This window comes from Drosophila virilis, chromosome 2 (genome assembly GCF_030788295.1).
Source record: "Drosophila virilis strain 15010-1051.87 chromosome 2, Dvir_AGI_RSII-ME, whole genome shotgun sequence".
Lineage (NCBI taxonomy): Eukaryota > Metazoa > Arthropoda > Insecta > Diptera > Drosophilidae > Drosophila > Drosophila virilis.
The window spans coordinates 595,517-623,384 of NC_091544.1; the positions used below are offsets into that span (position 1 = coordinate 595,517).

General features: G+C 38.9%; 1 protein-coding gene and 1 long non-coding RNA gene across 10 annotated transcripts; one reads left to right on the plus strand and one right to left on the minus strand.

Annotated features, from left to right (window-relative positions):
* The first annotated feature begins 100 nt into the window (after positions 1 to 100).
* LOC138910940 (uncharacterized) lies at positions 101 to 5,808 on the plus strand. 2 transcript variants are annotated; one of them, XR_011416154.1, is made up of 3 exons: positions 101 to 580; positions 629 to 1,065; positions 5,667 to 5,808. It is a non-coding gene; the product is annotated as an uncharacterized lncRNA (long non-coding RNA). The 2 variants fall into 2 exon arrangements; XR_011416155.1 differs by having other exon boundaries at positions 652 to 1,065.
* On the minus strand, positions 3,584 to 27,868 carry Nrx-1 (Neurexin 1). Of its 8 annotated transcripts, none has more exons than XM_032439220.2 (13): positions 25,619 to 27,868; positions 24,251 to 24,724; positions 23,878 to 24,189; positions 23,687 to 23,803; positions 23,242 to 23,626; positions 22,811 to 23,181; positions 22,638 to 22,749; positions 18,362 to 18,509; positions 17,534 to 18,291; positions 17,126 to 17,476; positions 16,823 to 17,058; positions 15,130 to 15,484; positions 3,584 to 6,695 (listed from the first exon to the last, which is right to left on the minus strand). In XM_032439220.2, the coding sequence occupies exons 1-13, from the start codon at positions 26,537 to 26,539 to the stop codon at positions 5,683 to 5,685; spliced, it is 5,553 nt and encodes a 1,850-aa protein (XP_032295111.1). In that variant the 5' UTR covers positions 26,540 to 27,868; the 3' UTR covers positions 3,584 to 5,682. The 8 variants fall into 8 exon arrangements, with proteins under 8 accessions (XP_032295111.1, XP_032295115.1, XP_032295110.1 ...); XM_032439224.2 differs by having other exon boundaries at positions 16,868 to 17,058; positions 22,629 to 22,749; XM_032439219.2 differs by having other exon boundaries at positions 22,629 to 22,749.

The window sequence follows — 27,868 nt, forward strand, 5'->3', positions numbered from 1 at the left end:
GCTGTTATGGCTTTTTTAACATTAACATTAACATAACATTTTTCTGCACTGTTATCTAACATAACAGAGCCAGCAGTATAAATACAGCTGCCCATCGAAGCTGAGCTTCAGTCGAAGCTGCGCGGCGGTCCAGTGCAGGTGAAGTGGTGGTGTGAGTGTGTTTGTGTGAGTGTGTTTGTGTGAGTGTGTTTGTGTGAGTGTGTTCGTGTGAGTGTAAAAGTATGAAAGCGTGTCACTAATGTAGGCGCCGCCAGTATAAATAAGGCTGCCCGGCGGTCCGGTGCAGATGGTATAAAACCTTGTATGCTGGCCTATATAAAAATGAACAATTTTCGGCAATGTTATTTAACATTGCAAAGCCAGTCGAATAAATACAGCTGCCCGTCGAAGCTGAGCTTCAGTTGAAGCTGCGCGGCGGAATAGTGCGGTTGAAGTGGTAGTGTGGATGTGGTTGTTGAGTGTGTAAAAATATGAAAGCGTGTCATTAATCTACGCGCCAGCAGTATAAATAAGGCTGCCCACTAAAGCTTGGTTTCAGTTGAAGCTGCGCAGCGGTCCATTGCAGATGGTATAAACGTTGGTATGCTGGCCTAATTTTTCTTTGTAAATAAAAATTAACATTTTTTAGCAATGTTATTTAACATTGCAAAGCCAGTCGTATAAATACAGCTGCCCGTCGAAGCTAAGCCTCAGTTGAAGCTGCGCGGCGGACCGGTACAGTTGAAGTGGTAGTGTGAATGTGGTTGTGTGGTTGTATAAAAATATAAAAAGCATGTCATGCAAGCAAGAACTTAAGTAGCTAGCAGTATAAATAAGGCTGCCCGCTAAAGCTAAGTTTCAGTTGCTGTTGCGAGACGCAGTACAGATGGTGTGAATGTAATTGTTGTATAACAATTTAAGGAGCATAATATGAATGTTTGCCCGCAAAGACAATTGACCCTGCGCAATATGAATGTAATATATGTACACACATACGTCAGATGAGGAGCAAGCAGTATAAATTGGGATTACAACAGAGATGCGGACTCAGTTGGAGTTGGAGAGCTGTTCAAAAACGTTTGCCTGGTGAGTTCACAATTCATTTTATATATTTAAAAAAAAACCGTCTTTTATACTTTTATTTTATTTATTATATGCAATGTTATAATTCTGTGTTTTGTCAGTCATTCTGTATGCAATTTTATACCATTTTTCTTTCTCATAAATTATAAAATCTAACACAAAACAAAGCCATTTCATTAACAATCACTGCCGCTACATGTACAGACACGTACAGACATGCTCATACACGATACTATTTGTTATAATATAGACGCAACCTGAGCGTTGCGCAGCCATTACATGTTCATATACATATTCTTTTTCGTTATATACTGGGTATGTGTGTGTGTCTGTTGGGTGTGTGTTAATTTCGTATATATATATTAGATAACAATGATATTAAGCCTAAATAGATATAAGTTTAAGTTGTATTGATACATTGTTTGCATTTCATTCGCATTTACCTGTTCCTACAATCATTCAACTATTACATGGTTTAACTAAGTTACCGTTACCGTTACTGTTACTCATTAAACTAACTGTACTTGCCTTGCCCCTTATCATTTAGGTTTATCATACATAACATTATTCTTTAATCAATTGGTAGTTGTATTTGTTTTATCTAATATATTGTTATTAAACAACTTATTAAGTTTTATTTGCATGGCGCGTAGACTTCTCAATAGGTTGAATTTATTTGCTTTTTGGGTGCACTTTTAATAATCGCAAGGCAAAATTTGAGTTTCCTTCAAATTGAAATGAATAAACTTTGTGGTTTACTTTAAATGCAGAGTTTTCCTTGTGCAGCATTAACATTGTGAGAGGATACATATAGATGTATATATATATATATATATATATATATATATATATATATATATATATATATATATATATATATATATATATACAGTATGTCAATAAAGTGTTTTTACTAACAAAAAAAAACTAATTTTTTGGGTTTAGTTGAAAATAAATGTACCTAAAAGTGAGAATTTTTTTTCAATTATAATTTATTTCGATTCTATATTTCTCCTAGAACTTAATGGCAAAAAGAATTGTTAAATAACATTACCCAAACATTTTATAAAATTAAAAAACTAAAAACATTCACATTTTATGCTGTCAATAAAGTGTTTTTACAGCTACGGTAAATTGTTTTGCCGTTCTCTTTTGGGTGATCCCGTTAGATTTGGGCCCATGCGTTTTGGCTTCTCTTGTGTCTTCGACTTTTCTTGTCATTTTCTATTGCAATTTATAACGTTTTGCTTTAATTTTATGAAAAATAAAATGCCAGGAAAAAGAACAACTTTTGAAGTCGCTCAGCTGGTGTATTATAACCATCAGATGGGACGTCAAGTCTCGGAACTGGCTGATATGTTTAATTTATCAAAAGCAACGATATACAACATATTAAACAGAGCCAATAAGGAAGATAGGCTAGAGGCAAAGCCAGTATGTGGTCGACCCTGCAAAATTTCTGACAGAGATAAGCGAAAAATTCTGAGAAAAATTGAGAAAAATCCACAAATTTCGCTTAGGGATATTGCTCAGGAGTTCAAGGAAGAAAGTGGTGTTGATGTGTTACATGAAACTGTCCGAAAATTACTGAATTCCAATGACTACACATCACGAGTTGCCAGGAAAAAACCTCTACTATCGGCGGCGAATATTTTGAAGCGGCTATCGTTCGCTCAAGTCCATGTAAATAGTTCGAACGATTTTTGGAGTAACGTCATATTCTGTGACGAAAGCAAGATGATGCTATTCTACAACGATGGGCCATCCAGAGTCTGGAGAAAGCCACTAACAGCGTTGGAAAACCGCAATATTATTCCAACCGTTAAATTCGGAAAACTATCAGTGATGGTGTGGGGGTGTATTTCGAGCAAGGGTGTAGGAGATTTGACCTTCATTGAGAATACCATGGATGCTAGACAATATCTGAGCATTTTACAGACACATCTCGTCAGTAGTGCACAGAAATTTGGATTCTATGAGGACAATAAGCCAATTTTTAAATTTTACCAGGACAATGACCCGAAGCATAAAGCTCATATGGTAAGAGTTTGGCTGTTGTACAACTGTGGAAAGGTGTTAGACACTCCACCACAAAGTCCAGATATGAATCCAATAGAAAATGTGTGGTCATATTTGAAAAAAAAAGTCGCAAAGCGGAGTCCAAAATCAAAAACTGATTTAAAAGCTGCTGTACTGGAAGAATGGCAGAAGATTCCAGAAACATACATACAAAACCTTATTGTTTCAATGAAACGGCGATTGCAGGCTGTATGTGACGCTAATGGCAGCCACACAAAGTATTAAAAAAAAATATTCCTGTTTTTTTAACATTGTTATTTAGTAATAAAGTTTCGTGTAAAAACACTTTATTGACAGCATAAAATTTGAATGTTTTTAGTTTTTTAATTTTATAAAATGTTTGGGTAATGTTATTTAACAATTCTTTTTGCCATTAAGTTCTAGGAAAAATATAGAATCGAAATAAATTAGAATTGAAAAAAAATTCTCACTTTTAGGTACATTTATTTTCAACTAAACCCAAAAAATTAGTTTTTTTTTGTTAGTAAAAACACTTTATTGACATACTGTATATATATATATATAGAAATTTGTCGTAGCCATTGGAGAGTGGTACATACATATTTAAGTGGGAATGTTAATTTGTTATCAACAGCATATTAATTTGTTAAGAATTAGTTATCAAATCGAAGGGACGAAATACATAATAATAATTCATTTATTACAATCGTTACAATATATTGTATATGTATGTATATGTTGTATAGATGTACATTTATAGAGTAGAGTATATATATATATATATGTAAGTAGGGTTGCCTTTGTATATATGCATGTGTGTATATGTATGTATATATATGTGCATTGTATAGTGTTGTAAATGTCCAAAGTGTTTTCGCTAGTTTGTCGTGTATTTCGTTTGTATACAAGTTGAGGTTCTCAATAACTCAAAAATGTATCAAAAAATTTGAAAATTCTATAAATTTTTAAGAGGAGTCAAATGTACATGCATATATGTAAATATACATATATATATTTATTTTAATTTAAAGCAAATTTAGGCGAAAGTCAATGAGATATATATTAAGCTAACTCATGTGTTTTAAGTGTGTGTGTGTGTGTGTGTGCTCGTAAACCTTCAATATATATAAATAGATATACGAGTACGTGTGTATAATGTGTAAAATTGAATTTATTAAAAAATGTGTACAAAAATTTGGTATACAAATAGCAGCAGAATTAAATAAAGCCTTCGAAATTGATATATTTAATTACAAATGATTGAATTTAAATCTGTGTGTGGGTGTAGGTGTGCTTGTCTGTGTATTGGTAGTTTGCCTTATTGTTAGTTGCTGCTGCTGCTGATTGCGTATACGTCACGTAAGCCGTCGAAAAATATGCACAAAGCGGCTCTAATACTGTAAAATTGTTGCTTGTTTCCGTTTTCTTTTCAGCTGTAAAGTAATTCTGCTCACATTTGTAAAAAAGCTAGGTAGGTTCGCTTCAGTGTGTGTGGGGGTGTGTGTGTGTATGTGTGAGATTTCGTGTCTTTTGAATTGATATGTCCGAGTTCATATTGCATAAGAGTCTATGACAATATATAGTCTCAAATACATATACATATATTTAAAGTATATATGTTGGGTTTTGTTTTTAGAAATTAAATTGGTTAAATCATTAATTATTAATTAATATATGGCATATTGTTTTGCTGCACGCAAAGAAATCGCGTATTCAACCAAGTTGCAATTGTTTTTCGTTTCAATTAACTTATTCAATAAACAATATTTGCATTTGTCATCAAGATAACGCTAATAATATTTGATCTTACGCTGCCTGCATTGTTTATATAATTAAACAGCACCACATTTTGTAACTTTACACGCTGCTTGTCGAACTTTATGTTTATGTACTTTGTATTGTATTTTAATATTTTTGTTAATTACGTTTACATCGAATTTCGCTAAATTGTGTAAATTCTAGTTTATATTTTGCAGTTTAGTTTTGTTTAATAGGCCGCGCTTAGCTAACACTTGCTCATGCTTTATATTTAATAGCGATATTTTATACACAATTATTTGATTGGCTAGTGGCATAATTTATTATAACATAATGATATATGCTTGTGTGTGTGTGTGAACGTGTGTATATATGTTGTGTTTTATATTAACTTTTTGTTTTTGTTTTTTAGCAAGTCTTGAGTTTGAAGCAATAATTACTTAGGCATATTTTGTTTTCTGAATTTTTTTTTAAATTTTTTTGCTTGTAACTTTTTCGAATACCTTTAAAACTTAATGCGTATGCAGCTAAAATATTGTGTGTTTATTTGTGTGGACTGTCCATTTGCTAACAAACGAATCCGTGCGGGCTTTTCTTATTATCCTTCCGTCATTTGTACACTTTGTCAATGCGTGTGACTAGTTAAATAACGCCATGAGATTGCTAAATAAATATATATATATATTTTATTTATTGTGTTTTTTGTTGCATGCGTTTAAATATAAATGATGTAAAGTACTTGGGTTTGTCTTTCGGATCACCTGGATCACCTGTCGTATTGCTAATTTGACGCTGTTTGTTTGTAGCTGGCGTTGGCGTTGCTTACACATACCACTCCTTGACATCCTTGGAGTCGCGCTTCTTGGCCTTCGGCTGTACCAGGCCAGCCATCTGGGGTCGCCCGTCGCTTCCGTAGCCGAGCGAGCCGCTGCCGCTGGACATCATGCCACCGCCTCCTCCACCAGCTCCATTGATGTTGTGATGCTGCTGCTGCTGCTGCTGCTGGTGCTGACCGTGAAGCTGTCCAGGTAGTCCGCCGCCGGCTGCCTGATGATGCTGCCGCTGCTGATGATACGAGCCATTGGTGCTGGTGTTGCCCAGGAGCGCGGCATTCGGATTATGCGAGCCGTAGGCGGCGGCTTTTTCGCTCTCCGTCTTGTAGCCTCGATCGCCGTTCGACTTGAGCCACAGCACCAGCAGGATAACCAGGATAACCGCAATTAAAATGCCCGCCACAATGCCTATAATCATGGCTGTGCGCTCTTCCTCAATGGAATTAATGCGTCCACCCTTGCCGCCCTTGGGCCTATAGCTGTTCACATTGCTGTTGTAGGTGGTGCCGCCATAGGGCCCGTATGGCGGCGGATCTGGCTGGGGTGGGAGCGGCGGGGGCATAGGAGGCAACTGGTGGTCGTCGGGCAGTTGCATGCGCTCATGGTCCCGGTTGCCGCCGCCAGCCCCACCGCCGCCTCCGCCTATCGCCACGTAGATATCGTGCGTGGTTTCGCGCTCTGTGACCGTGGTGCGCAACTCCGGTTGTGCTGTTGTCGTGCTCGTCGTGGTTGTTGTTGTCGTCGTGGTTGTTGTCGTCGTGCTGGAGCTGCTGCTCGGCTGGCTGCTGCGCTGCGTGCTGGTGCCCGCGCTGCTGGACGTGCTGCTTGGCTGGCTGCTGGACGTGCTGCTGCTGCTGCTGCCGGCACTGGACATTGTGGTCATATAGGTGGAGGTGCTGCTGCCCAATCCGCTGCTGCTGCTGCTGCTACCATGTTGCTGCTGCTCGGTGGTGAGATCGCTGCGGCCGGTTGTGGATGCGGTCACCAGCTCGTTGTTGGACTCTGCAAGTGGTTAGCACCGGTTTTTAGTGACTGATTTGGAATACTGAGTTGTGCTGCGAGTGCTGCTTGTGCTGTGTGCTCTGTGCTGTGGCAGTGCGTGTTTGCCCCGCCCCAGAAAGAGAGTATTTATCTGCCGTTGGACTTTAGTTTTCATAATTTATTGAACGTAAACTTAGAGAGCCTAGTTCGATATTGATATTGAGAGATATGCTGGCTGATATGTACAATTGGAAGAGAGAACTAAACGAACATTTAGGTACTTATGCAGCTAAGCTAATTTTGTATGTAAGTTTGTAAATTATTTATGCAAAAATACTTTCTTTCAATCAATCACACTTCTCGCTACGGGTATATACATACATTAACATATCGAGTGTTTGCATATATACATACGCATTTTATTTTTAAATATATTGTATGTATATGTGCCATATAATTACACGTTTTTTTCAGCGAACCTTTTTCGATGCATTGGGGTCTCAAATAAAAATAATTTGTTAAAAAAAATGAATATTTTTTAATCGAATATTTTTGTAATGTAAGAAATGTTTTTAAAAAGTATTTTTCTCAAATGAGAAAATTTTGCAAGTTCAAATCATTTTGAATACATTTTAAAATGTATAATAAAATAAATTTTTGTAATGAAAGAATTTTTTGTTTCAAATTATTTCAATACATCAATAAAGTTCGATAGTGTTAATATCCCCTGATCCTTGAACCCAGCCCGAACGCTTTTTATGTGTTGCTTTAATAGTTGTAGGATTAATTGGAGTTGTTATTGTTGTTGTTCGATATCTTGTTGCTGTTGTTGGTGGTATTGCTCAGATACATATAATACATATATGCTAAATATATTGTATATATATATATATATATGATATATATATATATATATATATAATTAAGTTTTACACGTTAGGTTACTATAAAAAAATATATTTCAATTTATTATTTTCACTTAACGGCTACTTTTGTTGAGTACATTCAGATTTGCTTCCCGAATATGAACTGATTTATCTAACTGTTGCGGTCGCTTAGCAAACTTCGCTTTGAGAGAGTTTGAGTCAAAATTGAGTGAAGTTTGAGCTGCGTCAGCAATTATGCGTGGGATAGTACTCTGATGGGAACATTGACAGTGGCGTGATATTTAGGGTGAATTGTTTATGTCTACCAAAGGGGGACAGTTTGATCTTGACCAATGTCGATGTTATCACCAGGCTCTTTGTTTACAATATTAGAAATGTTTATAATTGTGCTTATGCTTATGTGCTAAGATATGTTAAAGGGTGGGTGCGACTATGGATATGTCACTCCCCCAACCATTAGAAAAGTGCCTGTCCTCAGGTGTTTAAGTTTGGATATAGTGTAACATTTTCTTCTTTTACAATTGGTATATCTCCTATTATTGTAGGTGTTTCTTCTACTTTGGGTTTTTTATATTTTATAATTAATTTCTTAGGTATGCTTTTGAACTTATATGTCAAATACAGTGTTAAACTTATTAATATGATTACAAATATGGTTATTGTAATTATCTGGAATACATTGTTAAATTTTGTATGTGCATTTATAATTTGTTTCGTTTGTACAAACGAAAGTGGTTCTAATTTTATAACATCATTGCTTACGTAAATGCTTTGAGTATAATCTAACATATTGTTTGAAATTGAAATTTCATTAATTTGCAATGAACAATTAAAGATTTTTATTATATTGTTTCCTTCTATTGTTATTTCGTTATTTATACAATTATGGTTTAATATAGTTTTTGGTAAATTCCAAGTTAAAATTATATTTGGTTCTATGTAGTTGATTTGAAAATTTTGCAAAATTTTAGTATAACTACATTCTGATGTTATTTGGTTTAAAATTCCTGTTAAACATTCATTATTAATTAATTTTTTTGTTTCTCTGCTATAAACTTTTTTATCTTGGGTAAAATATTTTTCATGAGCTATTTCTGTCAAAATATTATTATTTTCATCCGGGTATGGAATTATTTCGAATACCGGGCTTTTTATTATTTCTCGAGGAATATGGGATATTATCAGTATTTCGTTTGTATCTGATTTAAACCAAGTGGAAGTTTTTGTATTCAACAATTTCTCAGAATTAACATGCAACAAATAGTCATGTTTTAGTAATTTTGGGTTAAAAATTCCTAATCTTGTGAGCTGCATTCCCATCTCAATGTCTTCTATATATTCTGTAAAGTGTTGTAAGTTAAATATAAGGATATCTAATTTCTTTCCTTTTTGTTTCTCTTGATCTAGTTCGTTCATGATTTCTATTCCTTTGTTTATAGCTTCTATTATGTAATTTAATTCGTTAACCTGAACGCTGTTTTCTGCTAAGTTGCTTATTTTTTGTTCAATTTCTGCTTTGTCTTCTTGATTTAATGTTCCAAATAAGTATTTATATGCTGTTCCTACTATGTTAACTAAACCTCTTTTGCTACGTTTGGCTATTTTTAAGCCGTTTATTTCTCTGTTTAATTTTTCTACTAGGTATTCGATTTGTATAAGGTTATTGAATTCTTTACTTTGTTCAATTAAATTGTTAAAAGTTTCTTCGGTTTTTGTTGAGGTTATTTATTAGTTTTTCTTTATTAGCTTGAGTGTCATACTCTGGTGTACCTGCATATATGAATATGTCCGCTGGTGTTCTGTTAGTCGTTTTGTGCTTTGTTTTATGATTGTACGTGTAGAGTATAGTTTCAAATTTTGTAAGTTTATTTTCGACGTCTGAGTCGCTGTTAATGATTCTTAGTTTTTCGTTAACTGTCTTATGAAATCGTTCTACGTCGGATATACCGTTTTTACTAGTGGTTATATTAATATTTACTGCTTCTGATTTTAGCCATAATTGTAAAGCTGTGCACATAAAAGCTGAGTCTTTGTCTGCCTTTATTTCGATGGGTTTACCCATTTGGTTGAACACTTGTAATATAGCTCGTTTGGTTTCTAGCCAGTCTCTACTTTTTATTTCTATTAATGATGCAAATTTTGAATAGATATCAATGCAAGATAAAAATTGTTTATCTCCTACTATGTAAAAATCCATTACATATTTTTCTCGGATATTAGCGATTTCCGGAGTTATTTCGAAAGTTAATTTTGTATCTCTGTGTTCTGTTTTTGCGATGTTGCAAATCTCACATTCATTTATTAGATTTTGAATTAAATTTTGATAATCTGGGAAATAGTGGGTTGCTTTGAACCAATTAATAGTTTTTTCAATTCCTGGATGTAATAATTCTTTGTGCTTTTTTAATATTAATTCTTTGAATTCTGCGTATGTTTGAAGGTCTATTAATTTTGTACTAGTTTTCATTGCCTTTGTTGAATTATTTGGACTTATTATTTCTAAGTAGGCTTCTTGAAAAATTGGAAAATCTGCTTCGTTGTGGAAGTATAGCACACTTTTCTTTGTGCATAAGTATTCTTTTATTAATTCTTTGGCATGCGTATTAGTCATGTCTTTGTACGTAATTTTTATGTTGGTTTTGTGAAAGTAATTCGTAACTTTTGTTTCGTTCTCGGTTCCTTTTTCAAATTCTATTTGTCGATTATAATAATTAAGTGGTCTTTCTGTGATTTGTAAATGGTTACTGTTGTCTTCTTGAGCACTATGTATTGTTGCTCTTGTGCTAATTGTATCTTCGCCTAAGAAGTTTTCGTTTAATTGAATTCTGGACAGAGCATCTGCCACATAATTTTCTTTTCCTGGGACGTATTTAATTTGGAAATCAAACTCATTTAGCTTGATCTTCCACCTTTGTAATTTCATGTTAGGTTCTTTCATATTATTTAACCAGACGAGTGGTCTGTGATCACTAAGGATTTGAAATTGTCGACCAAAAAGATAGGACCTAAAGTATTTAGTGGCCCAAACGATTGCTAATAATTCTTTTTCAATCGTTGAATAATTTAACTCATGCTCGTTGAGAGTTCTACTTGCATAGCATATAGGCTTATGCTCTTGCGAAAGGACGGCCCCTATTGCCATATTACTTGCGTCTGTAGTTAATGAAAATGGTTTTTCGAAGTTAGGGTATATTAAAATTGGGTCGGATGTTATGAGTACTTTTAGCTTTTCAAACGCTAGTTCGTAGTCTCTGTCTTTTATATTGATTTTTGCTCCCTTTTTTAATTTAAGTGTTAATGGTTTTACTATATTAGCGAAATTTGGTATAAATTTCCTATAGAAACCACATAATCCTAGAAATGATTTAATTTCTTTTGGGGTTTTTGGAATTGGGAATTTGACAATTGCTTGTATCTTGTTGGGATTTGGTTTTATACCCTCAGTTGTGATGATGTGACCGAGAAATTCAGTTTCTTTTCTCATAAACTCGCATTTATCCAACTGTAGTTTTAAGTTAGCTTCTCTAAGCTTCTTAAATACCTTTTGTAGCGACAAAATGTGTTCCTCCAATGAAGTGGAAAAAATAATAATGTCGTCTAAGTAGACCAGACAATCCTTAAAAATTAAATCTTCTAAGAGATTGTTCATACAACGTTGGAACGTTGCAGGTGCATTCTTAAGACCAAATGGCATGCGAGTGTACTCGTAATGGCCATGTTTAGTCGAAAATGCGGTCTTGGGTATTGAACCAGGATCCATTTGGATTTGGTGGAAGCCTTTGGCTAGATCAATGGTTGTGAAATATTGACATTTTCCAAGTTTGTCTAATATTTCATCCATGATCGGGATAGGGTATTTATCATTAATAGTTAGTTCATTGAGATTGCGGTAATCTATGACTAACCGGAACTTTTGCTTTCCAGATGCATCGTTTTTCTTTGGAACGATTATTACTGGTGAGCAGTAAGGGGATTTGGATTTACGTATGATATTTTGTTTTATCATATCGCTTATTTGTTTATTTACTTCCTCATCGTATATTTGAGGATATTTGTATGGACGCTTGTAAATTGGGTCCTCATGTTTTGTTAGAATTTTGTGTTTAATTGTACTAGTGAAAGTCAAATTGTCACCTTCATGGTACTGGATATCACGAAATTCATGTAAAACTTTTTTTATTTTTTCTTTTTCTTCTGAGTTTAGGTGCTCTAGCCTAAACTCATTGTTTTCTATTAATTCATTATTAATAGCGAAGTTAAATGGTCTGTCCTCTGTTGAGGGTGGATCAAGGCACTCTTGTGCGGTCATGTCCTCTTCGACCTCTTCGTCGTTATATCTAAAACAAAAGTTAAATTCTCCTAAGGTTACGGATCCTTGTGCATAGTCTATTTTTGCTTGACATGCCTCAAGGTATTCTCTCCCAATCAGAACATCATAATGCTCTGAGAAGTCGTGAATATAGAATTTTTGTTTGCTCGGACAAATTTTGCTTGCTCCTAATCGTATACTTTGTTTTAATTCAATAACACCATTTATGGTGTGAACCTTTAATGTTTCGTTGTAAACTGGAAAATTTAAGCGGTTTGTTTTCATTAGATTTATGGTTGAACCTGTGTCGATGACACATTTTAGAACTTCGTCATTCATAATCAATTTTATGAATGGATTTCTTCTGTTTGTTCCGAGGCTTGCTGATGAAAATTTTCGGATGTATCCATTTTCATCTGCCCACTGTTACTATCTCTTTGACGTTTAGTCGGAGGGTTTGGTGCATTCAAGCGTGAATGGGACTGATTTTGGTAGTTTAAGGGATTTTGGTATCTACCTTGACTTAATTTCTGTTGGAACTCGTGGTGAGCTTTCTGATTGTCTTCGGACTTATTATGCTGTTTATTTTGTGCGTGATAACTCTGATTCGTGTTGGAATAGCCACTTGAAATGGTGGTTGGGTTAGCATTTTGCTGATAATTTCCCATGTTCCTACGATTGTTATTTGGATTTCCCTGAACATTATTATTTTTAGGTTTTTCAGTAACGCTATTTTCATATAATCCCTCTCTTTGAGCTACTTGCTTTAGTTTTTGTGTCGACGTAATGTCGTGTCTGGCTAACATCATGAAAAGCCTATCTGGTAATTTTTTTGTAATAACATCTTTGATTGTGTTATTCATAGCATTTGTATAAAGGGTTGTATTGCTAGGTATATTTTCTAGTGCTAACTTATTTAATATAACAAAAGATTTATTCTCGAGCTCCTCGATGAACTTACGGACGTTTCCTTGGTAATTCGTGTTGTATAAGCGTCGAAGGAGTTCTTCAAATGGTGTCTGCACTTTGTATTCTTCAATCAATGCGTTTCTCAGCTCCTGCCAAGTGTTGGCTGCTGTCCTTTGTGATATTCTCTGAGCATCTCCTGTGACTTGCAATTCGATGGCTCCGTATAAGATGCTATGTTGTCTAACATCTCGGGTTGGATACAGGTGTAGGATGTAATCTATCCTTTTAACGAAGGCGTTTAGTTGATCCGTTGATCCGTCAAAGCTTGGCACCTGTCTAAGTTGTGAAAGGGCCTGGTTGAGGTGTTGTTCTGATAATTCCATTGTCATCTTGGTGTAATACACTTTTTTTTGAATAGTTTTGAGTTTGTAGGTTTGAACTTTATTGTTCTTTGATTTTGCACTTTTATTTTAGGTTAAAGTTTGTGATGGATTATTGGTTAAATGTTTTTTTTTTTTTGTGTGTGTGTCTTAAAAAGACTCAGTAATAACGTATTGCAGGGATCAAACGATATGCAAAGCCAGTCGTTATTAACTGTAGTAGCTTTATTGCCCAAAGGGTCAATATTATTAAGCTACTAGTGACCCGAAGGTTCTTGTGCGGATACGTATTCGAGAAAATTTTTATTACACTCCGACAACACTTTCGGTCGCGATTGTGCGTTAGATCTGGGAATTAATTATCCTTTAGCGATCTTTAATTTTTCCCGACGTATCCTACCGGCTGCGCCAATTAAGTTTTACACGTTAGGTTACTATAAAAAAATATATTTCAATTTATTATTTTCACTTAACGGCTACTTTTGTTGAGTACATTCAGATTTGCTTCCCGAATATGAACTGATTTATCTAACTGTTGCGGTCGCTTAGCAAACTTCGCTTTGAGAGAGTTTGAGTCAAAATTGAGTGAAGTTTGAGCTGCGTCAGCAATTATGCGTGGGATAGTACTCTGATGGGAACATTGACAGTGGCGTGATATTTAGGGTGAATTGTTTATGTCTACCAAAGGGGGACAGTTTGATCTTGACCAATGTCGATGTTATCACCAGGCTCTTTGTTTACAATATTAGAAATGTTTATAATTGTGCTTATGCTTATGTGCTAAGATATGTTAAAGGGTGGGTGCGACTATGGATATGTCACTATATATATATATATATGATATATATATATATATATATATATGATATATATATAGGTATATAAGTAGTTCGACACTGTCTAAGTATTTAGGCGCTTAGCCTATGTGCATTGCTTTGTATTTGCATATCGCATTTCGATTTCTTTTAGTTTTAGTTAAATTTACAGAGTATCCAAGGCGCAATCACAGTCAGAAATATGAAGACGTGTTCACATTCTGAAAGAGACACATAAGGCGTACTCATTGTCAGTTCAAATTAGAAGCATCATCAACAACAAAGTGGATGAAGTGGGCGACTTTTTTTTTGGCGCTGAAGCTGAACTGAGGATGACACGAGTTGAGTGAGACTGAGCTGAGCATTGATTTTGAAAAATTGAGTTTCGAGATATTGAATTGAATTGATAAACTCAACATAGACATATATAGACTGGACAAATAGCGTAAGAGTGGGAGCACGCATATTTTGTTCGAATTGTTGCTTGTGCAAACACACACACAAACACACACATTTAAACGATCCCTAAACATGAGGAAAGCGCATTGAGAGAGCATTTAGAGTAAGTGACAGCGATGCCGTTCTACCACAAAAATCATATGGCTGAGAGAAAGCCAAAGCAGTTTCCTGTAGTGGGAGCGAGATACCACACAAATCATTTGTATTTCTTACTCTCTTTGCTGTCTAAGCATGCTCGAGCGACAAAAATATGCGTCGTCCCATTATTCTTCTTTTACTCTATTTGTCCAGTCTATATAGGTTTTATGATCTGTGTTGAACTGATCTCAAACTGAACAATATGTGTGTGTGTGTGTGATATGTATGTCTGTGTTTGTGTGTATTTTTTGTAAGCGTTTATAAGCGTAGCATAGTTCAAGGCGCATAAAAACCCAGAGTAGAAGAACATCTTTAACTGATAAGCGGCTTAACTAGAAGTTATATATATGTGTGTCTACTAGGCATTAAAAACGAACCACATTCTACTTTTATACATCTGTATATATATAAGTATATATATATTATATGTACTCGAACAATACAGTTATGGCTAGCTAATAATTGTGTCTGATGATGTTGTGTGATGCAAATGTCAATGACAAAATGACACCACACTGGCAGAAAAAATTAAATAAAAAAAAGGAAAACTTTTCTCACCTGCACCCTTGGCCGTGCTGGTCGACGTGAACTGCTCCGTTGTCTCTCCATAATCCCCGGAGCCGTGCACACAGTCCTCGTCATCGCAGGCGCGCTCCGTGCCATTGTTGTTCGTGTTGTTGTTGTTGTTGCGATCGGAGCCCAGATTGTTGTTGCCCTGCTGTGCGGTCGTCGTCTGCTTGGTGGGCGGCACATAGACGGGCGTTATTAGGTCATCCCCGCTGCCCGACTCGAAGGGGGGCGTGCATTCGTCCTCGTCGTCGCCGCGACAACCGGACCCGGCCCCGGAGAAGATCAGATCGTCTATGGCGCCCGGATAGCCGCTCGCAGGCGTCTGTCGAGTAGAGTTCAAAGTCTAAATTTACTTCAGTTGATCTGGCGCCGACCTGGCCAAGCAGTTATATTGTTTGTTAGTGATTGTTACTTGAGTAAGTGCAATATATTTTTATGTATTAAATGTTGGTCATGTGATATTTACACTCAGAGAAAAAATCCGTACATAATTATGTAAGGAAAAAATTGCGCTTTTCTCAAATTTTTTAGTTTTTGATCAACTTTGGGCTCAAAACAACATTTAATAAAACAAATCTTTTAAGAAAGTAAAATCTCGGCATTAAAAAAGAAATAACTACTCTTCAAGTTTCTTTGATTAAGTGGGCTTAGTAAAAAAAACAACTTAATGAATCTAAAATATTTAACCTAATAAAACTTGTCTTTTAGAATCTTGGCATTAAAAAAAACGTTCTTGAGATAATAGGGAATTCATGATTTTTTCTCTGAATAAAGGCAGCAATTACTTTTGAATTAGCCGAAAACGTTTTAAAATAAATGTACAAAATTGACAGAACTATTAAAATATTCATAAGCGACTTTAGATAATTTCATAATATTTCAAATATTTAATACAATGAGTCCTGTATAAGAAACAATTAAACTCATGATTTTTTCTCTGAGTATGCGTACTATTTGTAACTGTGTAAATGGTTGTGTTAGCTCATGTATTATGTAGTGCAGTGTATTTGAGTACTTTGTGCTGGTTATGTATAGAGTCATGCAGCATTTGTGCGTTTAAACTGGCTTCAAAACGAGAAAATGTACAGTGCAAACAAAACGATAAATCTATCTGGATAGAAATGTATATCTATAGATGTGAGTACTTAAAGGTATTATACATAATACATATATATGGGGATATATATATATATGTATTGATTATTGCAAAAAACTAAGGTTAGTGGCAGTTTCTTGAGGATTATTTGCTGGTGCTGGTTACAAAAAGCGTTACGTTAAGATTAATTTGGATGACTTAAAGCGCATCGCTGATAGAAACAAGGGAAATTAATATATAACATTTATATTAATAGTATATAAACGGAAATCAAATATGGCATTTACACTAGCGTAGACATTTAGTAGCTAATACGTTAGTTTTAGTTTAGGTTTTCAATGTGGAACAGGATTTCCCCCAGCATCACATTAAAGGCTCAATCTCGAATGATTGATTCTTGAAGGATGTGTACTTCAGGTAGGAAATGCGGTTCACACAAAGCTGATTAATTATTTCGATTTTATTTTGGTTTTGGTTGATTAAAGAAAGAATTTTGAATAAACTTGTTTGTTACGATGAGAAAAATACTTTGGAAAGTTGAAAGTTGAGAGGAATTGAAATAAAATTTCAAATAAATTCCCTAACCTGCTGCATTCTCTGCAGATCATTTCTATCTAATACTCCAGTTACCAATTGAACATCTCCACGTATGGTGATATGCGGATCGCGCTCGACGGCCAGATCCAGGATGCGCAGCTTGTTCACCGACAAGCCGGCGATGACGCCCGCGAACGGTCGCTCGATCCTGGTGCGACCGTTGCGGCTAAATTTGCCGCCCACCTGAATATTCGACATGGTATTGAAAACGGTCGAGTGGTGTCCTGTCGGATAGAGTTTCAAGTTCTATGATTATCAGTGAGATCTAAGAAGAGAACTCCCTGAACTTACCCTGCGGCGTGAGCGCCTGTACATTGTAGTCGTCCAGCTGGAGCGTTGCGTTGCCACCCTTGCGGGAGAAGCGCACGACATGATAGGCATTGTCGTTGACCTTGGTGCCGATCTCGCCCAGCGGCAGGTCCACGCTGCCAATGTTGTACACCATAAAGATATTGCCTTCGACTATCTCCAGCTCCATGTAATCCTGTGTGGTCGCGCTCTCAATGCGCAGCAGCACGGCATCCGGCTTGGTGGTAATGAAGCCCAGCGCAATGTTGTCCTCCTCGGTGTCCGCCTGTGCACTCTCCGGGAAGCTGTACTGCACCATGCCCTTGCTGTTGCCGAATTCATATGCAATTGATTCTACAAGATTGGGAATTAATGTGTTATCTTAGCAAGAATTACTGAAATAGAACCCACCGTCATAGCAGGTCGGACCCGTGTAAGAGGTCATGTCGCACTCGCAGGCATACGCGTTCCATTGCTGGACACAGACGCCGCGATTGGCGCACGCATTCTGGCTGCACTTGGTGGGTCCTTCGCAGCCGCTGACCACCAGCGAGCTGGGCACAACAGCATCGCTGGTCAGCGAGGGCGAGCTATCGCCCAGATCCAACGAAGCCAGGCAACCTTCGAAACCGGAGCGGGAGGATATTGAGCCCGGCAGCTTTGAGTACATATCCTTGAATACGCCGCCAATATACAGGATGCCTGCCAGCTCGAGATGCATATTGTTGCCCGTTAATGTGATTATTTCAAAGGAATCGTCTACGGTCAAGGTGTGCGTCTTGGGACCGGGCCGCCGAATGCTGACCTGATGCCAGCGATTGTCGTTCATGTGAATCCGCGACTTATCCCGCATGGTCACAGGCCCATCGCCCAGATCGAATGTGTAGTGTATGTGCCCGTTGACCAGCTCCACGGCCACGAAATCATTGCGTCGTCCGCCATTGAAGACCAACAGACCGTTGGGCTCCACGGTCTTGAAGCGAAAGTCTATAGAGATGCTGGTGTAGGCCTTAAGCATGGCCAGACCTATGTAGGAGTGCTTGGAGCGAAAGGTAGCCGCATGATACGGCTGTCCTGCCGGCGAGTTGACAAAGCGTGCCGTCAGCTTGAACGTGGCGCTGGGCAGTGCCGAGAGCTCCGGTCCCAGCGATTTGACGATGTCCAGGTAACTATTAAAGGAGCCAATGGATTACCGTGTTTCTTGTCATTTAAGAGCCAGAGATTATTTCCTTTGCTTACCGCTGACCATTGAATATGAAGCCCTGCATTTGGCCCACGAAGTTCGGCATCGTCGAGGTCATCTGTATCTCCTCCTCGGCGTGGAACAGCCCGCCCAGGTGTATCGAACGTATCTCCATGGTACTGTGTCGCCCCAGTATTGTCTCAGCTGTGCAAAGAATACGGCAAAGATTGATAAACCTCGGGCTAGTACGGGCTAGCTGGGGCTTGCTCTAATTGTTTAGTTAGACTAGTACCGTTAACATTTGGTATAGGCATACATACAAACATGTATGTGTACTGTACTACATAGTATATATGTATGTATACGAGATATGGATATTATGAAGTATATTAGTTGTTGTTGGTAACAAATTAATGTTTTAGTTACAAGAAGCACATACGCATTTGTATTCAAAACGGAGTAAGTAGTATATAGTAGAAGTATTTAGTAGTAGCACAGTCAAAGACAATATAAACACCAAGAAGAGTAACGGCATACCACAAAATGCTAAAATTGAGAACGAAAACTAAATCAGTTTTGTTGCTCTCTCACAGCAAATATGCTAACAATATGTGTGTTCATATTTGTACAAATATAACGACATATTTTAAGTGTCCCGTTAATATACATAACGGCATTTTTGAATGTGTTTGCTCATCTTAGTGTTTTTTATTGTCTTTGGTAGAGTATATAGTGGAGTATGTAGATGTATATGCATTTAGTAGACATAGAGCTAAATTTGATTCAAAATCGTTTCAAGCAGTTGGATATTTAGTTAGGTGTCAATCGACAGTCGCAGCTTTTGGGTACATACTATAGAAAGGTGCAGTTACGGATAGTAATTATATATATGGTATATATATATTTATGTAGATACGAGTATACGAACATACGTATACACATATATGTGTGAACTGATAAATATAGAGAAAAATTAAAGATAAATGCTGCAGCTTTAAACCATGAATAATCGTTAGACTAGTTGAGTTAGGTAAAAAGGTATATATAGTTAGCTTAGTTAGTTGGGTGCGCTTGCTGATATACATACATATATCCAACCACATACATACAGAGTGGGTATATGTATATGCCATTTTAAGGTACTTATTTTTAGGTGTGTGAGACACAATTTCATTACGATTACTTTACGTAGCGGTGACATATTTATTCATTAGGTGCATTGCTTGAAAGAATATAAACCAAAAGTTAAGGAACGAAATAAAAAAAGAGTTTAAAATAATTTGTTTTTAATAATTTTTGTTATTTCCTTTTTTCACCTAAACCAAACTCGAAAATAATCGAAAATATTCCTATATAAAAAAAAGGAAACGCAATTATATTGTGAATTTTTGCTTCATTTTGAACGACATTGAAACTAAACATCGATTGGCAATTTATACTCAAATTTTGTATAGTTAGTATAAATAGGTTATGTTATGTATGTGTGTGTGTGTGTTAGTGTGTATGCGTGTCACCTATACGTTGACTACGTCTAGCTAATAATGGTGCATTTGCCTCAACGGGCAGCGACCACAATGCGCATACGACGCGTGGGCCACGCGTGGCAATGATTGATATCTGTACATGCAAATGACTGCTGAAAGCTATAACTGGAGTTGTAAAGAGACAGAGAGACAGAGACAAGATAGAAAGTGATAGAGATAAATGAAATGGACTAAAACTAGGTGAAATGCAAAGTGGTTCACAATTGTTGCACCTGCAGGCTTAACCATATAATTAGCCGCATTTGTATTTTTTTAAGTACTCGACAAAAAGAGAAATATGAGAGATATAGATATATATATATATATCGGGCATATCGTAGAGCTAGGCAGCAAGTCATGCGTTTTTGGCTATTGTTTTTTTAAAGTTAAATAATAATTTTGCTTCCTATTTTATTTTGTAGTTGTTGTTACGTTCTCATTTATTTCAGGTGCGCACATGCAAACGCTGACGTGTGTGGTGTGTGCAAAGGTATTGGTGTGCGTGCGTGTGTACATAACAACCGAGGTGCAGCAAGTATTCGCGTGTGCTTGTGTGCGCGTGCGTATGTGTTTGTGTGCGAGTATGTGTGCAACGCCTAAAGCTGGCAACGGCGAGCAGCCAAGAGGCCATACACAGGAGCCGCCTGGCTACTGGCGCCGGCGCTGCTTCTTGGCGAGTTTGCACATTTACGACACTTACACAACGAGAAACTAGTTTGGACACGCTTATTAAGTAGTAGTTATTAACTAGTACATTAGTAGTTTACTTAACACAAAGCTAATTACATATTAAATGGTGCAAAATTACAGCCCTGGGTGCTTCCAAACATTGTTTTGCCTTCTCGTCTCAATAAGTCACAGGTCGCGTGCGCTCGGACACCATTTTCTTTTTCATTTACAGTTTCTTTTTGGCATTTTCATTTTCATTTGTCGTCACGCTCGCATCCTTGACGCGACTTTTATCGAGCGATTTGGCAAAAAAATGCTTCACCGAGTTCTTGCGTGTCGATTTTTTTTCTCTCTCGCCTAAAAGAATTGAAATTGCAATTGAAATATTTTCCGTTGGTTTTTCTTTACTTTTCACGTTTTTCGCTTTTCATTGTTGCTGTTTGCATTTTGAAATAGAAAAGATCGTTAAGATCACATTTGTGATTAGAAAATTGCATTTGCATTCGACATTAGTTGCTGTTGTTGCTGCTGCTGCTGCTGCTGCTGTTGTTATGCTTTTGTATATATAGAAACACAAAAATGTGTATCTATTTTAATTACACACTCCTGAAACAGTCTGTTCACATACCACACGTGTCGTTTAATTATTAAATAGCAGTTATTTAAACACACTTTCTTTGTTTAGCTTATACTTAGTATGCCTGTAAGTAAAAATCTTTGATATTTACATGAAAACAATAGCAAATCAAATCATAAATTATAAACAATTTACAATGCTTGATGTTGAGTCTGACCAATCAAAACAGGGATGTTATCAATTGCTAGTTATAACAGAAGCAGAGCACGGACACTGGCAACTGGTCCCATGTAACCGATTATATAAAGCAGTCTACAGACTGCAGAAATAAATTTGATTGAATAAAATTAGGTATAAACAACAAATTTATCATCCTCTCACAATTTCGAAAATATTTTTTTGAATTAATTATTAAGTTAGATATTCGAAAAGCCATCAACTCAACATCAAGGTCACAATAATGTTGTTCATATAATTGAAATGTAACCCAAAGATGAATATTCATGTACATCTATAAGTACTCAATATGGTAATATTTTCAAGGACATAACAATTTACAAGACAATCAATTTCAAATGGATATGTATAACATTCAATGCGATTTTGGCAGCTGTACACCTGAATTTGTTTTTTAAAACGAAATCTGTATATTATTTTTAAATGTATTCTTATTTATACATAAGAGAATATACATACATAGCTTTATGTATGTTAGGTAAATTCGTTGAAATGTTAGTTTGGGTATTTGTATTGGCAATCATATAGTCGGAAATTAAACAAAATACTTATATGACAGAGTAGAGGTATCGCAAATGAAAACACAACATCAAGATGTTTGAAAAAGTCTCAAAAAAATCTAACGAGAGTCAAATAAATGATAATGAACGAGTATTCAAAATGGAATCAACATCTTCTTTCTCACTCCAAAATCAATTCAAATACAAAGTAAACAGAGTGTGGATAGTTAAAGTTGTTAGGTAATTACGTGAAAGAGGCGTTAAATGTATTGGTGTGAATATGGGTACATAATATGTATACAAATTTTCAAATGCGGTTAAGAAATGAGAAATTCAAAATGAGAAATGAGCATCAAAGAATTGTTTGGGAAAGCAAACGTAACGTATATATATTTTTTAAGGTTCTCCTTACGTTTTTTCCTTATCAATATATTTTTTTTATTGTGTATGTGTGTGTTTATTGTAGTGCTCGTGTGTTTGTAAAAGTTAAATAAAAAATCTCTCAAAGTAAAAATTGAAGTTTAGAAAAACCGAAAAACCGCTGCTGACTGCACTTTTTAAATTGAAATCCTAGCACCTTCACACACCTTCACGCAAAAAGGGGGCGGAGCAGGGTATATAACTGGCTATAACTGTCAATATAATGCACAGGTCGATTGGAGCTGGTGCTTGAACTTGTTCTGCTTCAGATTGGAAACTAACAATCGAATAGGAGTTGCTTATGGATAGCGGGAGACTCGAGACTTGGGAGTTTCCTTTCAAAAAAACGACACGGCACGACACGTAGTAGGGCAATAGATGTGCTGTTGATACATACATAACATACCCCTGACGGGGGGAGCCCCGTCAACTTGTAGACGCAGATTGGACGCTCTGCGCGAGAAGCGTATGGTGTGCCAATTATTGTCATTGAGCACCGATTGGCCAGCGAGCAGGTTCTGCAGGATATGGATACATGGACACATAAGTTACTTGAGGCTGTGAAGCTAGAGCACGTACCTTTTCCCGATCGCTGAGCCGCACGCTGGCGCGAATACGACCCGCTACTAGCGCGATCTCTAGGCGATCCGGGGAATTGGATTCGGCGCTGGTTAGGAGCAGGAGGCCGGCCGGTCGCGAGGTCTTGAAGCGTATGACCAGCTCCTCCGTTTGCGTCTTGGTGCCCTGGCCATTGGCCAGCCAAATGGTCATGTGCTGGCTGCCATTAAAGGCCAACGTCGCCAGCTCCCGGCCGCAAGTAGGTCCGCCGTACAAAGTTGCCGAGCAATCGCAGATGGGTCGGTTCCAGCCCTCCAGACAAGTGCCGCCATTAAGGCAGGGATTGCCGCCACATACATTGCCCTGCACATGGCACGAGGGCTTCACAGAAGCTGCAGAAAATGGGTAATTAGGCTATGTTTAATGTGTACCAATAGGCATGGCACACTCACCGGAATCCTGCACGCGTGCAAAGGCAGCTATATCGATCGCCTTGCCGCTGAGCACCAGGTCACGCAAGCAGCCGACAAATCCTTGACGCAGCGTCGCTGTCCAGATGGCCGCCGGCCAGGCAACGCTGTTGTAGGCGGGCCCAACGCCACCCACATACATGTGTCCGTCTAGCTCGAGTATGGTGCCGTCGCCGGGCGTGCGAAAGTCGTTCCACACACCGTCCACGCTGACCTTGGCATCGCGGCCGTTGCGGCGCAGGATCAGATCGTGCCAGTCGCCATCGTCCACACGACGCCGCGATGCGCGTATCTTCGAGGCGCCCGATCCCAGATCCAGATGTATATAAATGTGCCCGTTGAGTAGCTCAATGGCAATCAGCACAGGCTGGAAATTATGAAATATTAGCAGAGGAAGGAGAAGAACAATCAAGGCTTAGGGGCTTACGTTTTTGGCGCGTGGCTGCTTGGAGCCCGTGGCTAATATGATGATGCCATTGGGTTCCTTAGTCCGGAATTTAAAGCTTATCGAGCTTTGCTTGCCAGTCTCCCAGGGGGGCAACACCTAAAAGGGGCCGGGGATAGGGGTAAGGACTTGACAGAAGCAACTTGACAAAAGCAACTTGCTAGATAACTTACCAAATGGGATTCGCGAGTGGTGAATGTGACCGGGTCCTGAGGATCGCCGCTGGGGCACTGGTATTCCACATTGCCCGCTACCTGTATTAGCTTGGAGCCGCTTTTAGCCAGATCGATGAGATTCAAGTTTAATGTGTCCGCCGAAAACTCCACCTTTCGCAGGCAGCCCACGAAGTTGTTGTGCACGCGAGCACCGAGCAGAGCACGAGGATTGACAGCACCGCCGACATAGACGCGCGAGGAGGAGAGCATGGTGAACTTGCCGGCAATGTGCGAGTGATCCGTGTAAACATCATCCACCACCGTGACGAGCTGTGAAAGCAGCGCCTATCAGACCTTTGCCCTTGAGCAGCTTGTGGAAATAAATACGCACCCGACAGAAACTGGTTATGGACGAGATTTCCTGAATGCGTCGATGGACGGTCACCTTGTGCCACTGATGATCATCGAAACGCACCTTGGCGGGCTTTATGTGCATCTCCTGCTTGCCGTTGGCCAGCCCCATGGTTAAAGAGACGCCCCCGTCGCGCAGCGCCAGGTTTAGATAGTCAGTGCCGTGGCCCGTGTAGAAGAGCAGCCCATTCGGCTGCCGAGTGCGAAAATAGAAGGAGATGGCATCCTGGGCGCTGACAATGGGCTCTGCGCCCGTCTGGCCCAAATCGTACGAGAGGAACTGTGTACCGCGGAACGTTGCTTCGGATGGCGCCTTCTCCTTTTCACAATACTGGCCGTCGTACTCCAGATTACGACACTCGCATATTGGACCCGAATCCGTGGATATGCATATGCCGCCATGCTGGCAGGGATCGTTGCGCTCACAGGCGTCGGTTGTGTTGCCGCGAACGCCCTACAACAAATAAACGCAAGTCATGAATGGATGCACAGTAGAGATTTAAGGGAAGATTGCGCTTTGATGCATGCTTAACTGCTCCAGAAAATGATTTTAAAGTGCAACAATCCTCTTTCAGAATTTTTTTTAAGGCTATGCATAAAAATGCTGTCAGTAACGGTTTCGACTATTGATGACAACGACGCAACGTGAAGCTGCACCTCCTATCGATAACTTTCTCAGTTATCGCACAATACATAACGGGCGATAACAAAGAAAAGAGTGCTAGACAATTATAGAAAGCCTCAAACGTTAGAAATCAAATGAATAAAGATGCTTGCGTTTTGCAAGAAGAGTGAAACATGTCATAAAAGGTCCGTTTCCCCCCATGGATAGACTGATTTTTTTCAAGGTTAAAACACGTCTAAAATTAATTTGAACAAAGATCATGGAAAACAAGATTAGGGCTGATCGAATTTCAAACATAAATGTTTGAAATTAGCGTTTTTCACAATTTCACTGCGAGAGGAACTCCCCAAAACCCTGTATTAGTGCGTAACTGCTTCCTGCTTGTGCTATGAGTTGATCACTAATCAGACAATCAGTTCGACAATCCGTCGGTCCTTCTGTCCGTCAGTCAGTCCGTCAGTCATTCATTCCGTCAATCATTCAGTCCATCAGTCATTCAGTCCGTCAGTCATTCAGACCGTCAGTCAGTCAGTCAGTCAATCAGTCAGTCCGTCCGTCCGTCAGTCCGTCAGTCAGTCAGTCAGTCCGTCAATCAGTTCGACAATCCGTCGGTCCTTCTGTCCATCAGTCATTCAGTCCGTCAGTCAGTCAGTCCGTCCGTCAGTCAGTCAGTTAATCAGAGAATATAAGTACTCGCGTGTATTCAAAATAGTTTTGTCTTACCCTCATTCCTCTTTCGCGGGGTGGCATCTCGCCATGGTCACAAGGGGCGTCGCCACATTTAATGTCGCGCGGCTGCTTCATTTCCTGACGCCTGGTGATGCCGCCCGGCTGATCCGCATAGACAAGATTGCGAATGGAGCCACGGAAGCGCGGCTCAAAGATGACGCTGGGCAGGGCCAGCAATGCAAGCTTGCTGTTGTACCAGTTAGGCATGCCGCCCACATAGACATCCGAGTTGCTGGCGAATTTGCCGAACTGGAACTCCTTGCCCTTGGTGGAACGCTGCTGTGAGACGCCGTCGACGATCAAGGAGGTCTGATCATCGTTGCGCAGCACCTGCACCTTATGCCAGTGTCCGTCGTGGAGCTCGCGTCCCACCGTGATAATCTGGGCACCGCCGCCCAGATTGTAGCGCAGACGAAGTGCGCCCTCGACCAGCTTGAGCTCGAAGAAATCGTAAGTGCCACCGTCGTCCGTATAGAGCACCAGACCGTTGGGCTGCTCCGTCTTGAACTCCAGCTCCAGCGTGCCATTCAGACCCGTATACCATTTGCGAAAGGTGTAGAACGAGCTTTGCGACCCGTCCAGCTGGAAGCCAGCGCTGATCGTTATAAAACTCGCCACCAGGCTGACCAGAAGAGCCGTCACAATCAGCACCCGATATGAGCGACGATATTCCACCACGATGGCTGGCCGGGAGCAAGAACGCGAACGACAACGACGCTGGGGACGCGAGGGCTGCGGGCAAGTCTCGGCGAGAACTCTTCGCCGGCGGCGCGCCTTATTGAATAGCAAGTCGGAGGAAGAGAAGCAGGCCTTAGTGGTCGATGGCTCGGGCAGTAGCCGGATGCCATTATTATTATTATTCTCGGACAGCAGCTCGTCCATTTTGTGGGCGTTCTCAATGCTGTGGGCTGTCATTGCCGCAAGTACATAGTCTGTGTCCGGATCTTTGTGTATATATATCTCAGGCTCTTTAACTCAAATATGTTGCACTTGGCGCGCGCTCATTCACACACACAGCACGCGTACGCACGCACGCACCAATGCAAGCATGCGGAGTTGCGCGCGTAAAACGTAAATGTCGCCTGCGTATTCGTATTCCTTTTCGTATTCGTATTCCAGTCCTTGACGGGCAGCTTTTCGTTTCTGGCGCGTGTCCTTGTATTGGTATCTACTATTACTACACGCGAGCGAAACACTTTGGAATTTTATCCGCGCGTGTAACTTTCATTGAACTTTTCTGCTTTTTGTAGTCGTGTGTGAGAACGTCAATCAAAAGAGCGAGAGAGAGTGAGAGAGCGAGAGAGCAAGAGAGTGGGAAAGAAAAGCTCGTCGTACGCAAAGTTGGCTGCGGCTGTTGTTACGCTGTTATGCTGTTACCGTTACTTATTTCTTTTGTTTTTTTTTTTTTTCTTTAGCACAAATCACTTAAATTGTAGCTAATGTTGCCTTGTTTTCCACTTTCGATTGCAATGTTCTTTGAGTTTTTGGCATTTTGTAGACTTAATTTGCATATTGCTTGACAAATTGCTCACGAGCGTGCACATTTCTTTTTTTCTTCACAATTTATTCGTGTTAGCAAACCGTTAGCAGCCGAATATGTGGCTTGGTGTAGGGGTGGCAAAAGCTCGCCGGATGCTCCCTCCACCCGATGCTACTGCTGTGCCAAAAAGCGCCTCAACGTACATGTACATACTAAAAATCGGAAAATTTTCACTGTACGTAGGAGAAAATTTTTAATGCCACATCAGAGTTAATATTTCCACGTATGCAAAACGCGAATTCCTTGTTAATTTAAGCACCACTTATTATTTGAACTATTGATTTCACCTTTTAGTTCAAGCACTCGATTTGCTTACACAACTGTTCAACTCGATTTGTAACACACTTTTTTGTATTTATAACAATTTTGATTTAACTTTTGTAAGGAATTTGAAGCTGGTGAGATGTGTGCATGAAAATTTTTGAGAATTTCTACCCAAATAGGGATACAAAAAGTAAAAGTCGAATTTTTTCAAAGCGCCACCCGCTGCTCCAGGCTTTAATATCGATCTGCGCTGCATTCACGACAAGACTGAACTGCAATTTCAAACTCAATTTCTTCGCAGCGTTTCCAATGGATAACAAAAGCTCCGACAGCGTTTTCACAGAGTACCAGCACGCGGCTTAGGCGACATAACTTAGACGCTACACTGAGTGCAAATTGTACACGAATAACAATCATTTGCACTGTACAACAAGGCAGTA